Source organism: Antechinus flavipes, chromosome 4 (genome assembly GCF_016432865.1).
Source record: "Antechinus flavipes isolate AdamAnt ecotype Samford, QLD, Australia chromosome 4, AdamAnt_v2, whole genome shotgun sequence".
In the NCBI taxonomy this organism is placed as follows: Eukaryota; Metazoa; Chordata; class Mammalia; order Dasyuromorphia; family Dasyuridae; genus Antechinus; species Antechinus flavipes.
The window spans coordinates 177,253,390-177,267,838 of record NC_067401.1 but is presented as its reverse complement, the minus strand read 5'-3'; the positions used below and the strand labels follow the sequence as shown (position 1 = coordinate 177,267,838).

General features: G+C 33.1%; 1 protein-coding gene across 3 annotated transcripts in view; it reads right to left on the bottom strand.

The window, feature by feature from the left end:
• The window catches only part of ARHGAP44 (Rho GTPase activating protein 44), a 176,024-nt gene that overhangs the window by 97,151 nt on the left and 64,424 nt on the right, over positions 1-14,449 (bottom strand). For all 3 annotated transcript variants that reach the window (XM_051995581.1, XM_051995580.1, XM_051995579.1), the window contains exons 9-10: positions 11,686-11,767; positions 11,077-11,204 (exon numbers count right to left, since the gene is read on the bottom strand). In XM_051995581.1, the coding sequence (XP_051851541.1) occupies positions 11,077-11,204; positions 11,686-11,767 (210 nt within the window). The remainder of the gene's footprint in view (positions 1-11,076; positions 11,205-11,685; positions 11,768-14,449) is intronic.

Here is a 14,449-nt window from a genome sequence, read left to right as displayed (position 1 = left end):
CAAGATGAGACTGTTTTAATTCTTGAAAAAACCAGCAAGAATCATTGGATTCCTTGAGATGAAAAATTGTTGATGAGACTATTGCAGTACTTCAGAGCTTATAGGAACTATTGGATTCCTTGCACATGAACTAATGGACAATGGATTCCTTTTGGACTATTTCTAGGACTTATGGACATGTGTAAATTCTCAGGTTGATTCATGTTATTTGTTACATTACTACTAGCCTGTGTTATATTGCTATGTACTTATGTATTTGCAAAAATCACTCGATTGAGATGAAAAATTGTTGATGAGACTATTGCAGTACTTAAATTTTCATGTTGATTCATATTATTTGTTACATTACTACTAGCCTGTGTCATATTGTTATGTGCTTATGTAAATTATGTGTAATGCCTCCCATATTGATGGATTTATGTATACCTTATATATCTGTTTCAAGTTCTGGCCCATATTGATGGATTTATGTGTACCTGTTTCAAGTGAGCCCCTTCAGAAACCCGCTAATCTGATTTGATTTCCTATTTCCTTTGGTGTTTTCATCTCCCTTCCTGAGATGTCAGGGAGGGCGTGACCACCTTTTTATATTGTTTTCACTCCTTTTTTGAATAGTCAGGGAAGGCGTGATCACCTTTTTGGGGGGTTCTCACCTCCTTGAGAAGTCAGGGAGGTCATGACCACATTATGTTCTAAAACAAAAGAAAGCGGGAGATATTGGAATCCTAGTGTTAACTCAACTTGAAACAAGGTGGTAACTCAAGGGAGATGTTAGTGTTAACTAAATGTAATTGATACAATGCTTGTGTTCACACCTTTACTCATTGGAGTTCACACGTTTGGGAAATTTCAGGGTTTAGTATGAGATATCTGAATTCACACCTCCCTTGAAGCTCTTCGGGCCAGAGAGCACGCTAAGAGATATCCCATAATCCCACTCTCTGATATATAAGAAGAAAGCAGAGGCCCAGTTAGGAGAGTTCAGCTAAATTTAGATTGAGAGGGGAGCATCAAGTGAGTTCAGCTAGAAGCTCTCTCTGAGTGAGGAGTTTTACTTCGGAACATTGACTGGGGTCAGAGAGGAGCACTCTGGGAGATTGAGAACCAGAAGCCCTCTCTCGGATTCAACTTGGAGCTGAATTGGAGGCTGAAGAAAGCAGAAGCAGAAGCAAAGGACAAAGCTGCAAGAGCTCTTGGAACCAAGCAGAGAGATAGGCCTCTAAGCTAACCAGGCTATATTGGAGGCAATAAAAGATCTGAATTTTTATCACCTGGCTGTGTTTTGGGTGATTATTACTTTCAACTGCAACTAAGGCTGCTTCCAGAAAACCTCCCCTGAGAAACCTGCTTTCTCCCAGAGAGAACTATTATTCTAAAAGAAGAAAATCACCACAGACGTTCAACAATAAAGAAGAATTTGAAACATTTTTAGAAAGAAAATCAGAACTGAATAGGTTATTTGCTTCTTAAATATCCCAAACAACAGAAAAGCAGGAGAAATGAGTAAGTGCATCAGATAAGGATAGCAATAGCAACAGTGACAACAATGAGACAAATATGATACTTCTTTATAAATATACACAAGGAGAGAGAGAGAAATCTGTTAGAGGTAATGATGATTGAGAGAAGGGACACAGGATTATGGACAGAACCTGGTGATACCTTGCCTACAAGTGAAACTCTCTGTGTGTGTGTGTGTGTGTGTGTGTAATATTCTCTCTAAAATATAATGTTCTCTGTTTCAGTTTCCTTGGGGTCTCTAGGAGCAGCCTTCCTTTCAGCTCAGTAATCACAAGTTCAGCCAGGGGTTAAAGTCCAAATCCTTTATTATCTCTTTCAAAGTCTTGTCTCCTTCACTTGGGGCTTGGCTAGTTTTCTGGGGGCCTTCCGGAATCTTGGTTTCAGTGGAGAAGCGGAGGAGAGCCTGCCACCAAGGTGGAGTGAGACAGGATGAATCTGAGTCCAAGGGTTTTTGCTCTTGCCTTCAGCCTCTAGCTTTCTGTCTGCTTGTCTCTGAATCTCTCAATCTGCTTGGCTGAGGCTTCCAACTTATACTACACCCTGAGTACAAACCAATCATTATATCACTAAGAAACCATTATGTGTTGTAGGATTAAATCAATGCTAAACTAGATTTAACCACTGTCTCCTCAATTCCACTTAGAAAGTACTAAGTTTCAAGTTCTGGCCCATAACATCTCCTTGTAGAATGAAATCAATCATACTGAACCATGCTAAGTTAGATAACTATTGTCTCTATCAATTCCACTGACTTAGTGCCTTGTAAGAATCCTTTGTTTCAAGTTCAGAGTTCTGGCCCATAAGATGAGAAGGTAGATGAAAAGGAGGGAAAAAAACAGGGGGACAAAGTGGAGTGTGTGATATACTGGGATCAAATGAAGGACTAACAATGATTGGAGGATAACCTCATGGTCTCAGAAAGAGAAGACTATCTATGTAAGGGAAGTAGATGAGAAGAAGAAGGAAAGGTTTGAAAAGGGGAAAATGAAAGAGGCCTTAATTTGGTGATAGAAGGGGTTTCTATTGTTGAATTCTCCTTTGGGTAAAGAGAGAAGGTCTATGAAGGACCTATTCTGAGTGTGGTCTAAGGGGTTTGTTTTCTATTTGTCCTATCCTAGGAAGGGAGAGTTGGGATTTCAGAGGGCCTCTAGATTCCAAAGGAGTGGAAAATTATAGACACAGAGAGGAGATTTCAAAATAAAGGGGGAAAATGCAATAATGAGTGGTGATAGATTAATGATGGACTACATAATCAGGCATATGGTGAAAGAAGGGCCCAACCATGGGGCAGTGTCATCCCTGAGATCTATAATAATTGGCATTGTTCTATGAGGCACAATCAAAAAGAGCAATCCATGGAAAGCTCTATAAGGCAATGGCAGAGTACCTTGGGAGCTTTAATGGCATGTCTTCAGAAAAGAAAGATACCAGGTAATTAGAGAATGAAGGTCTAGAGTAGCCAGAAAGACAAGTTGTTTAATGAAGCATGAGAAAATCATTTTTGAAAAGGGGTGACCAAAAAAAGCAATTTAATACACTAATGAATAGGACAAACTAAAGGGGAGGAGGGGAAGAAAGAATCTACTTGACTAACAGAAGGAGATAGGGAAGAAATATATAAGCAAATAAAAGTAGGAGAGGAAAAAGGAACTAATAAAATATTCATAAAGAAAAAAGCAAAACAAAAGAGAAGGGATCAATGGTAAAGGAAAGAAAACTAGTGAGAACAGGGTTACCTTAAAAAATTAAAATAAGTGAAGGAATATAATACTGTATTTGTAGAGGAGGGGAAAAATCTTAACTTGAAAAAATTCAGATACAAATGAAGAAAAATATACATCTAGCATAATTTTAAATGTGAATGGATTATATACCAATAAAATGAAAAAGAGTGATTGATTAGATATAAAAAACAAAACCCCACAACCTGCTGTTTTCAAGAAATATTTAAAAAAAAAAACAAAGATAAAAATAAAATAAAACTGAGGAACTAAAAAAATTATTATGCATTAAATTAATCTAAAAGAACAGGAATTGTCATCATACAATGAAACAAATCAAAAATAATTTTTTAAAAATATGCCTTAACATCCAAATTCATAAAATAAATAATATCTGAGCTTCAAGAAGATCGATTGCTCTGTCTGTCTGTCTATCTAGCTATCTACCAATAATAATACAATAGTGACAGGAGTTTTGGATATATCTAGAAGAGAAATAAAAAAAATATGGAATTAAAAAGTGTTGGAAAAAATAGTTAGAAACTTATGGTTTCTTCTAAATGGGACAGCAAAAGAATATACATATTTCTCTATGCTACAAAAAACTTTTACAAAAATAAATCACGTACTAGAGCAAAGAAATATTGTAAATAAGTGCAAAAGGCAGAAATAGTCAATACATCCAATACATACAGACCATAAAGGAATAAGAATAGAAATTGGTTCAGGGACCACAAAAAAAGATACATACCCAAATAAAGATGTAACAATAAAATCTTAAATAATAGGTAAGCCAAAGAACAAATCATAGAAACAATTAATGTCTATGTAAAAATGATAATTATAAAACAACATTTAAAAATTTCTAAGGTACAGCTAAAACTGTCTAAAACAGAGGGAAAAAACATGTCCTCACAACCATATATAAACAAAATAGAAAAAGGGTATTAACCAAATATGCATTTTTTAAATACTAGAAAATCAACAAATAAAATTGAATTAAAGCAAAAAAATTAGAAGGGAAATAAATTTCAAAGAAAAAAACTTCATGGAAATAATAGATAAAACTAAAAGACGGTTCTTTGAAAAAAATTAATGGAATTAACAGCTAATCTGATTAAAAAAGAAAGCAAAAAATCAAATTAACAAAAAAATAAAAACAAGGTAAAAAAACAGAAGAAAAAACATAAAGAATGATGAAAATATATACATAACTACATGTTAACAAAATGGAAAACATAAATGAAATAGAGGAAAATCTTAAAAAAAAAATAACTATTAGAAGGTCAGATAGAGATTTTTTTTAATAACTTAATCTCAGAAAAGGAAATAGATCTAGGTGTAAAGGAACTACCAAAAGAAAAATCTCCTAGTCAGAAAGATTCACAAGAGCTTCCCATTTTTAAAGAATAGTTAGTATACCCTATTTCAAAATTCTTTAAAAATTCAGAAAAAAAAATCACTCTACCAGAATCCTTCTATGAGAAAAATATAGTCCATATCCTGAAAAGATAAAACACAGAAAGAAAATTATAGGCCAAAATTATTAATGAACAGTTACTCAAATATTTTAAAAAATCCTATCAAACAAAATGCAGTGATTTATTCATGGAATTATTCATTATGATCAAGGGGGATTCATACCAGGGAATCCAAGGATGATTTAACATGAGGAAAACAATGAACATAATTGCATTAAAAATCAAAACATCCAAAGCCACATGATTATCCAACAGATGTAGAAAAAGCCTTTTACAATGTACCATACTCGTTTATGATAAAAACCAAAAGAAAATAAAAAGAACTTTAAATTATAGGCAGGTATAAAAATAATAAAAAAAATATTTAAAATAAAAACCAAACATCACATGCAATGGGAATACAACAGAACTTTCTTCATAACTGCGGAAATAAAACAAAAATGCCTACTCTCCCTCCATTATTATTTTGTATATCTCTGAATATCCTGACAATAGCAACAAGAGAAAAGAAAGGAAATAAAGGAATAAAGAGAGGCAAAAAGAAGATAAAACTATCCCTGTTTTTTGACTATATGATGAGAAAATAGCTTCAGTAAAGTTTCAAACTACAAAATGAATCTTCAAAAACCAGCAGCATTTTTATATGATGATAAAAATATAAGAAACAAAAATTGAAAGGGAAATCCTATTTCAGATAACTCCAAAATATCTGATAAACAACCTTCCAAAGTACATAAAAGATTTTTTAAAAAATTCAACTAAAAAGCATTTCTTAAAGAAATAAAGAAAAACTTAAAAAGCTGAAGGAATAGTCAGGGTCATGGCTGGCTTTAACAATATAAAGTAAAATAACAATCCACTCAAATTAATGTACATTTTAAATGCTATACCAATTAAATTATACATGGGACACGTTATGCAACTTGCTAAAAACAGTAGCAAAAGTCATTTGGAAAAAACAAGATTTAAAATATAAAGGGAAATCATGAAAAGAAGAATGAAGAGGGAATAATATTTTTAGAACTCAAACTATCTTATGAAGCAAGAGTCAAAACCCACTGGTACTGGCTAAAGAATAAAGAGATAGATAAATGGAACAGTCTAAATAAGAAAGATTCAGAAGCAATAAAACTCAGTTTTAACATTTGCTAAAATAGAAAATAGAAGAAAAAAAAAAACCTGGGGAGAAATTCCCTTTGTGATGAAAACTGCTGGGATAAATGGCAAAAATTAGGCATTGACCAAAACCTTACACCACACTCTACAAGCCATTCTAAATGGATATGCAAGTTTAATATTAAAGATCATACGCTAAAAAAATTAGAAGAGAAATATTTCATACACTTTCCATAGCTATGGGTAGGAGATGCATTCTTAATCAAATAAGAGATATCTATCTTACAAAAGATAAGATAAGATAACTTTGCTTGAAACTTGAATGCTTTTGCACTGGGATAAGAAGGTCAAATTGGGGGAAATTTTCAAATTTCTTTGAGGAGAATTTGGGATCCAAGATATACAAATAATTAATAAATAAGATGACTATTAAGTCATTTCCCAATAGATAAAGGAGCAAAGGATATAGACAAATAGTTTATAAACAACAATAATAAATAATTCTCCAAAGAGCTGTGAATGTCACAACCAGATTGGAAAGCAATTTGAATTTATGCAAAACAAAGTGATTAAAATATCCATATACTTTGAACCAGAAATTCCTATTCCTGGATTGTACCCAAAAGAAACTATTTGATAAGAAAAAAGTCACCATATACTCTAAAATATTTATGGCTTTTGATGATAGCTAAGAATTAGAAGCAGATTAGATACCCATCAATTGGGAAACAAACAAATTAAACATGAATATAAGGGAATGTATTCTTCTGTAAGAAATGATGTATGTGATGATTATAGAGAAGCATAAAAGGATCTATATGAACTGAAGCAGAATGAAGTAAAAACAACATATACTGTTATCTACAATAATGTAAATGGAAAGAATGACACATCAAAATCATATGTTAATTTAACAAAAGTATATAGATAAAAAAAGGCCTCAATTCACAAAATATAAGAAGATATCCCAAAGTGCTCTCTTCATGGAAAGAGGAGATCCACAAGTATTACACATTGCAAACTAGATTTAAAAAATAGCAAGTTTTATCAGTGGAACAAATTAAGTATATAACATACAGATGTCCATGAGCCCAGTAACCTGCTGGTTGATAAATCCTATGATCTCTGCCACTGGAGCAAATCTGATTACTTGGCAAAAACTATCAGGAAGATTACAAAGCATTCTAGCAGTATTCTAGATATTTATCAAATATCTTAGACTATATTACCAAAATAAGTCAAAATGGATATTTTAGATCTCATTGCTTGTCATAAAGGGTGACATAAATAAATTAGAAGAGCAAAAAGGAAATTACCTCTAAGATGAATAGATAATGTTAGAATATATGATCAAACAAGGGATAGAGAAGATCATAGAAGGCAAAATGTACAATTTTGATTACATAAAATTAAAAAGTTTTTTACACAAACAAAAACAATGCTGTTAAAATTAGAAGAGAAACATGTAAATGAAGAGGGAAATTTTTTTTATCATGTTTCTTTCATAAAGATTTCATTAATAAGATATATAAAGATCTGATTTAAATTTGGAAAAATGAGCCATTTATTAGCTGACAAATGGCCAAAGAATATGGATAGGTAGTTTGCAGAGAAAGAAATGTAAGCAATTAATAGCCATATAGTGATCTAAATCACTAATAATTAGAAAAATGCTCATTAAAACAATTCTGAAGTTCTATCTTATTCAATAAATTGGCAAAACTGAACAAAAATTATGAATACTGAAAAGGCTATGAGAAAATACATCTATTAATGCATTATAAGTGGAACCATGAACTGATCTAGCCATTCCAGAAAGCAATTTGGAACCATGCCTCAAGATTACTAAACTGTGGATACCCTTTGACCATTACTTGGTCTATATCCCAAGTGATTTTTAAAAATTTGCAAATGACCTATATAAATAAAAAATTTGCAAATGACCAAGAACAATTATAACATAACTTTTTGTTATGGCAAAGAATTAGAAACTGGAGGTGGGTGAGATGCCTATCAATTAGGGAATGACTATAGAAGTTAAGGTTTAAAGTTTAAGGATGTGATGAAATACTGTTTTACTATAAAAAATGATGAAAGTGATGGTTTCGGAGAAACCTGGGAGGACTTACACAAATTGCTGCAGAGTGAAGTGACTAGAATCTAGAAAGTAATGCCTACCCTAACAACAACAAAGACAAACAACTTTGAAAGATGTGAAAACTTTGATTGACGGAATGACCAACCATGATTCCAGAGGACTCGAGATAAAATATGTTACCCACCTTCTGACACAGAGATGAACTAAGATTGAAGACTAAAACTTTTTCTTTGAACATGGCCATTGGGGATTTTTTTTAAATTAGACATTTGTTTGTACAGATTTTTCTTTCTTTCTAACTAATGGAAGGGGGGAACTAAAAGGGAGATAAGTTGAAATTTCACTGCAAAATTTTTTTTAAAGATAAATGTAAAGAAAGGCAAGGGAAAATAGCAAGTAGGGAGGGTTTGGGCTGAGAAAGATAGAGATGAATTATGGGGAAAGGGTATTTTTTCCCTTGGCATATAGCAACTTTGAATCACTGTATAGGGGATGGAAAGGATGAGAAATAACCTCTATTCCCATTCTAAATATTTAGAAGGTGACTTTGGGTGGCAGATAATAAAGTTATTATTACACTGTCATCAGTCATAGGTTTCTTATAAAATGCTTAAAATAATCCCTCTAAATTGTGAATACATCTAGCCATTCTGGAGAGCAATTTGGAACTATGCTCAAAAAGTTATCAAACTGTGCATACCCTTTGATCTAGCAGTGTTACTACTGGGCTTATATGCCAAAGAAATCTTAAAGAAGGGAAAGGGACCTGTATGTGCAAGAATATTTGTGGTAGGTCTCTTTGTAGTGGCCAGAAACTTGAAACTGAGTAGATACCCATCAATTAGAGAATGGCTGATTAATTGTGATATATGAATATTATGGAATATTATTGTTTGGTAAGAAATGACCAACAGGATGATTTCAGAAAGGCCTGGAGAGACTTACACAAACTCATGCTGAGTGAAACGAGCAGGGCCAGGAGATCATTACATACTTCAACAACAATACTATATGATGATCAATTCTGATGGACATGGCCATCTCCGGCAATGAGATGAACCAAATCAATTCCAATAGAGCAGTAATGAATTGAACCAGCTATATCCAGGAAAAGAACTCTGGGAAATGATTATGAACCATTACACAAAATTCCCAATCTCTATATTTTTGTCTGCCTGCATTTTTGATTTCCTTCACTGGCTAATAGTACACTATTTCAAAGTCAATTCTTTTTGTATAGAAAAATAACTGTTTAGACATGTATATTTATATTGTGTTTAATTTATACTTTAACATATTTAATATGTATTGGTCATCCTGCCATCTAGGGGGAGGGGACTGGGGGGAAGGAGGGGAAAAATTGGAACAAAAGGTTTGGCAATTGTCAATGCTGTAAAATTACCCACGCATATAACTTGTAAATAAAAAGCTATAATTAATAAAACAAAAAACTAATCCCCCTATTATTTCAAACTATTCTTTGTTGTCTTAGAAAGAATAGGTTGATAACACCAGAACTGTGAATGTAAAGCACTAGTTTCTCCATCTCAAACTACCACTTTTAAAGATTTCTATGGTGAATAAGGACTAATTGTGTACTTTTAGAATATTAGTTTTGGAACTATGTAGACGATGGAGATAAGGGAGGCAGAGAGGTCAACTAGGAAACTATTTCAAAAAATCAGATTAGAGTTTGATACATACCCACAAAATATTCTGCACACAGAGAATGAGCTTGGCTCTTCTATTATTGTCTGCTATTAGAGGTCCTAGTCTTGGACAAGATCCTGGCAGGGAGATGCTTTATGTCAAGGGCCTTTAATATTTATGGGGGGATGAGGTATTCCATTTTTCTGATGGCTCAGAAATTAGGGTGGAGTTAGGTAGTGCCTCCAAATGGGACAATAACTCCTGAAGTGAAGAGTCTACAAATCTAGAACTTGAGAGTAGCTAGAATCTAAAATTTCTAGGTGTAATGATGGAGAAAGAAAAAGTAGATGATAGGGTAGGGATTTTGGTGTCAGCAGCATTCCTTACTTATATTGTTCTTCTGCTCAAAAACTGTTAATGATTCTCCATTTCCTACTGAATTAAATTTAGCCCTAATGTTCTGCCTTATTGTCTCATGACTCCCTACACTAAACTCATTCCAGCTTCCACAGTTTCTTCTTGTTATTTTCCTTACCTAAAATATTCAAAAACATTTATTTACCACCTACTTTGGACATAAATTATGCTAGTGAGGGAATGATGAATAACACAACAAATGGTATTTTCCCTTTAAGACTTCACACTGTAGGCTAGAAACTGGAAATTGAATGGGGTGCCCATCAATTGGAGAATGGCTGGGTAGATTGTGGTATATGAATGTTATGGAATATTATTGTTCTGTAAGAAATGACCAGCAGGATGAATACAGAGAGGCTTGGAGAGACTTACATGAACTGATGCTAAGTGAAATGAGCAGAACCAGGAGATCATTATACACTTCAACAACGATACTGTATGTGGATGTATTCTGATGGAAGTGGATTTCTTTGACAAAGAGACCTAACTCAGTTTCAATTGATAAATGATGGACAGAAGCAGCCACACCCAAAGAAAGAACACTGGGAAATGAATGTAAACTATTTGCATTTTTGTTTTTCTTCCCAGGTTATTTTTACCTTCTGAATCCAATTCTCCCTGTGCAACAAGAGAACTGTTTGGTTCTGCAAACATATATTGTATCTAGGATATACTGCAACATATGTAACATATATAAGACTGCTTGCCATCTAGGGGAGGGGGTGGAGGGAGGGAAGGGAAAAATCGGAACAGAAGTGAGTGCAAGGGATAATGTTGTAAAAAAATTACCCTGGCATGGATTCTGTCAATAAAAAGTTATTATAAAATTAAAAAAAAAAGACTTTACACTGTAGTAGCAGAAATGATAAACACCACATACAAAGAAAGTATGTGATAAATGCTACAAAATTGAAAAGATAGAGTATCACATTTAGGAATTTATGTTGGGAAAATTAGGAATATAAAAGGGGAAAAAGGTCATATAGAATTTTTTTATGGAAATACAGTCTCCCATGATTGATAAAAGAATAGTAAGAATGGGTCTGTAAATGATGGATACAAGCCCACCTACCTCCTCTTGCATTCCACATTCAAGCAGCATGGTCACACATGCCTCAATAGGGAATGCAATTTCCCTTCCACTGACTGCCAGATGCTCCTCCAAAGGCTTCCCAAAAGATGGTTTTTCTACCCATGCCTCTGTTGTAGAAGCAAAAGGAAGAAAATATTTAGCAAACTGATGGATTGGAAATTCTATGTCATGTAAAAAAAATCAAGGCTTACGCAGTTACTACTTGATACCATAGGAACAAGGGACATTTCATTTGTAATAGTAGATACTCAAGTAGCATGTCCACTATCTCTCTGGGCCAAGTATTGGCACAACACATCAGAGTTTTTTATTCTGATCTCTGAAATCCTCTAACCTTTTGTTCTATAGTTTTATCTACCTCTATTCCCTACTTTCTAGTACATATATGCCTTGTTTCTATTAAGTGTTGAAACAGACGTATTTAATTGAATTCCTTCTTTAGAAAAGAGCAAAACATAGCACTTCCATATTAAAAGACTGCTGAGTATAAATGCAGTGGCAATAGGGATCATGGTCATTTCTTCCTCAACAAGATAACAAGAAAGAGTTCTGTTTGATTAGTAATAATAAAAGAAGATTTGTACTTACCCTGTTGGGCTTTTATCTGAGGCAAAACATTCTGCAATAGCATTAATGACTTCCTATGGTATTCTGCTTGCACTTCTATTAACTGAGAAGAAACAAAGGCAAATGTATATATACATATATATATACACATATATACACACACACACACACACATATATATATATATGTGTATATATATATATATATATATATATATATATTACTAAAGGTAATTTAGTAGGAATAAGTTCCATATAGTATATTGTTTACTATAATGCTACCTTAAGCTCAAGCTTACATGGGAAGCAGGGAGGGAAGTAGGAAACCCATTCTACCTTGCTAAAATTTAATCTACTACCTCTCCTATTGCCAATATTACATAAAATAATGGTCCTGATCCTGCTTAAATCTTTCTTTAATCACAATAGAGATACAAGTGACTCTGGAAACTCCAAGTGATAAAGATTATGGCAAAAATAAGAGATTTATACCAGAAGCCAGTGCCCAACTTAAATAGCTACTTCTTTATTATGGTGGTGTACTTACCTCAAAGACTGAATATGAAAATCAAGTGAAATAATACAAACAGTATTTATAGATGTAAGCTAATATTATTATCCTACTTTGTCATGCTATCTTCCCATGACAAAGGGGAAAAAAAAGAAACCAAAACAAACATTTAATTATTTATCATCTATTCTAATTTTCCTTTACTCTCTCTCCCTCCTTTCCTTCCTTCCTCCTTCTCTCCCTTCTTTCTCTCTCTCTCTGTCTCTTTCTTTCATCATCTATCAGGAATAGAGGGAGGTATGATGTTCAGGAAGAAAAAGGAATAAGTTATTATGGAATAAAAGAAGGGAAAGAGATTTCCCAGACTTCAGGAGAAGTAGGAGAGAAAATGCTGGGAAATATACTTGTTTACCATTTACAATTGACTCAGATTTCAACAATTGAATTGTGGCAAGACTGACTTTATTGCACTGCGTGGAGGAACTTCAAGCCCAATATGCAGCTTTCAGATAGCATCTTATGAACTAAAATTGCTCTGGTCACTGTAATTTAGCTCATATGGAATAATTTCCTATGTCCTCCTCTTCCCTCTACCCTTAAGGTTGTATTGACAGTAGCACCTTTCAAGTTTTGTTCAAATAAGTTAAACATTGGTTAATTCATTTACTTCAGATAAGTAAATAAGTAAAATGTCTCCAGGTTTTTTTTGCTATTGTTTCTCATATATATTTAATTCAACTAAGACTAACTTATAGATATAATTTCATGTGTAACTTTTTGGCATTTTGAATTGAACAGGATTTTTAGAAAAAACAAGGATAAGAAAATCTCCTAGTACTCTGAGCATCAAAGTCATTCATAGATGATTGAAATTGTCTAGGCAATAACAAATTATTTAAGCACATAATGACACTTTTAAAATTTTATGGAAAAAAAGGATCTCTATAGGTATAATTCAACCACTCTAATCATCTATCTATCTATCTATCTATTTACCTATCTATCTTTTATAAAGTTTGGAATTATATTTTAGAATTATAAAGTAAAGGGAATTCTAATTACTGATACAAGTCAATAATTAGTTTATAATCCAGTCTTAAATAATTGTTTGGCACTATAAGAGGAGTTTGTTTTTGATCAATCAATTAATATGTATTGACATCAGGTTTTGAAACTAGACCTTCCTGTCTTCAAGGCTGGATCTCTATTCACTATGATCACACTACAAGCTTTTTTTATTAAACACCTACTAAATGCCAGGGTGCCAGGCAAGCCCTCAGTAACATTGCAAAGGAATAAAGAATCAAAGGAGTAATTAGGGTTTTGACCAATAGTAACAAAAGAGATTAACCGACTCTGATGCCCAGTGTTCAAATGAATCAGTGATCTCATTGATTTGGAAACTTATTCTAATATGCAACTCATCACCCATCCATGTCTTCTTCCTTCCTTCTCTCCTTTCTCTCTCTCTCTCTCTCTCTCTCTCTCTCTCTCTCTCTCGGACTGAGTTGTCTTTTTTGTTTTTATCTCTATAACTATTATAACTATAATTTTTATCCCTATATCCCTATAACAGTAAGAACTTGATAAATTTTCTTGACTATTGACTATTAACAATGAAATCTGTTTGTAGGCCCTTTTAATAAGGGGACAAATAGTGTCTAAAAGGAGAGACCTGATCAAGTCAGAAAGGACTCCTTTCCTGAAACTGATTAGCCTAAGAAAAGGAAGAAATCTTTGATTAGTTAAATTAATAAAAATATCTCTAAAGTTCATAGACATGCAAGAAAGAGCAATCTTTGGAGAGAATGATCAAAGAAGAATTATATATTTTGGAAGATGATTCTCCAGGACATATTTGAAAGTTGAGTGACTACCATTCTATTTAATGATTCAATAATGGTTTGCCTAGACTGTCTTCTTATTTGATCTTTATTTTTTTTTTATTTGATCTTTATGACAAGAATTTTGTCTTTTGCTTCTGGGATAATAAATTGTGAGTGGATGTGGATGATGATATTTTTTAAATGCAGGAGGGATTACTGTCCTCTTCTATTTTTTCTCTAAATTGAGGTGCCAGAATTATTTAACTATTAAATTTGTCTCTGGTAAATTTGTACCTAATACTGAGTTTAGAATTTCTCTCATACACCATCCTGTGTGACATTTAACCTCCAATAAATTCATCAAAGGGGCCCATTCAGTGTGAGTCAATGTGCTAAAAACCTTCCTCATTTTCTCTCTATATAATGGAGACTCTAGTTATCTATTCATC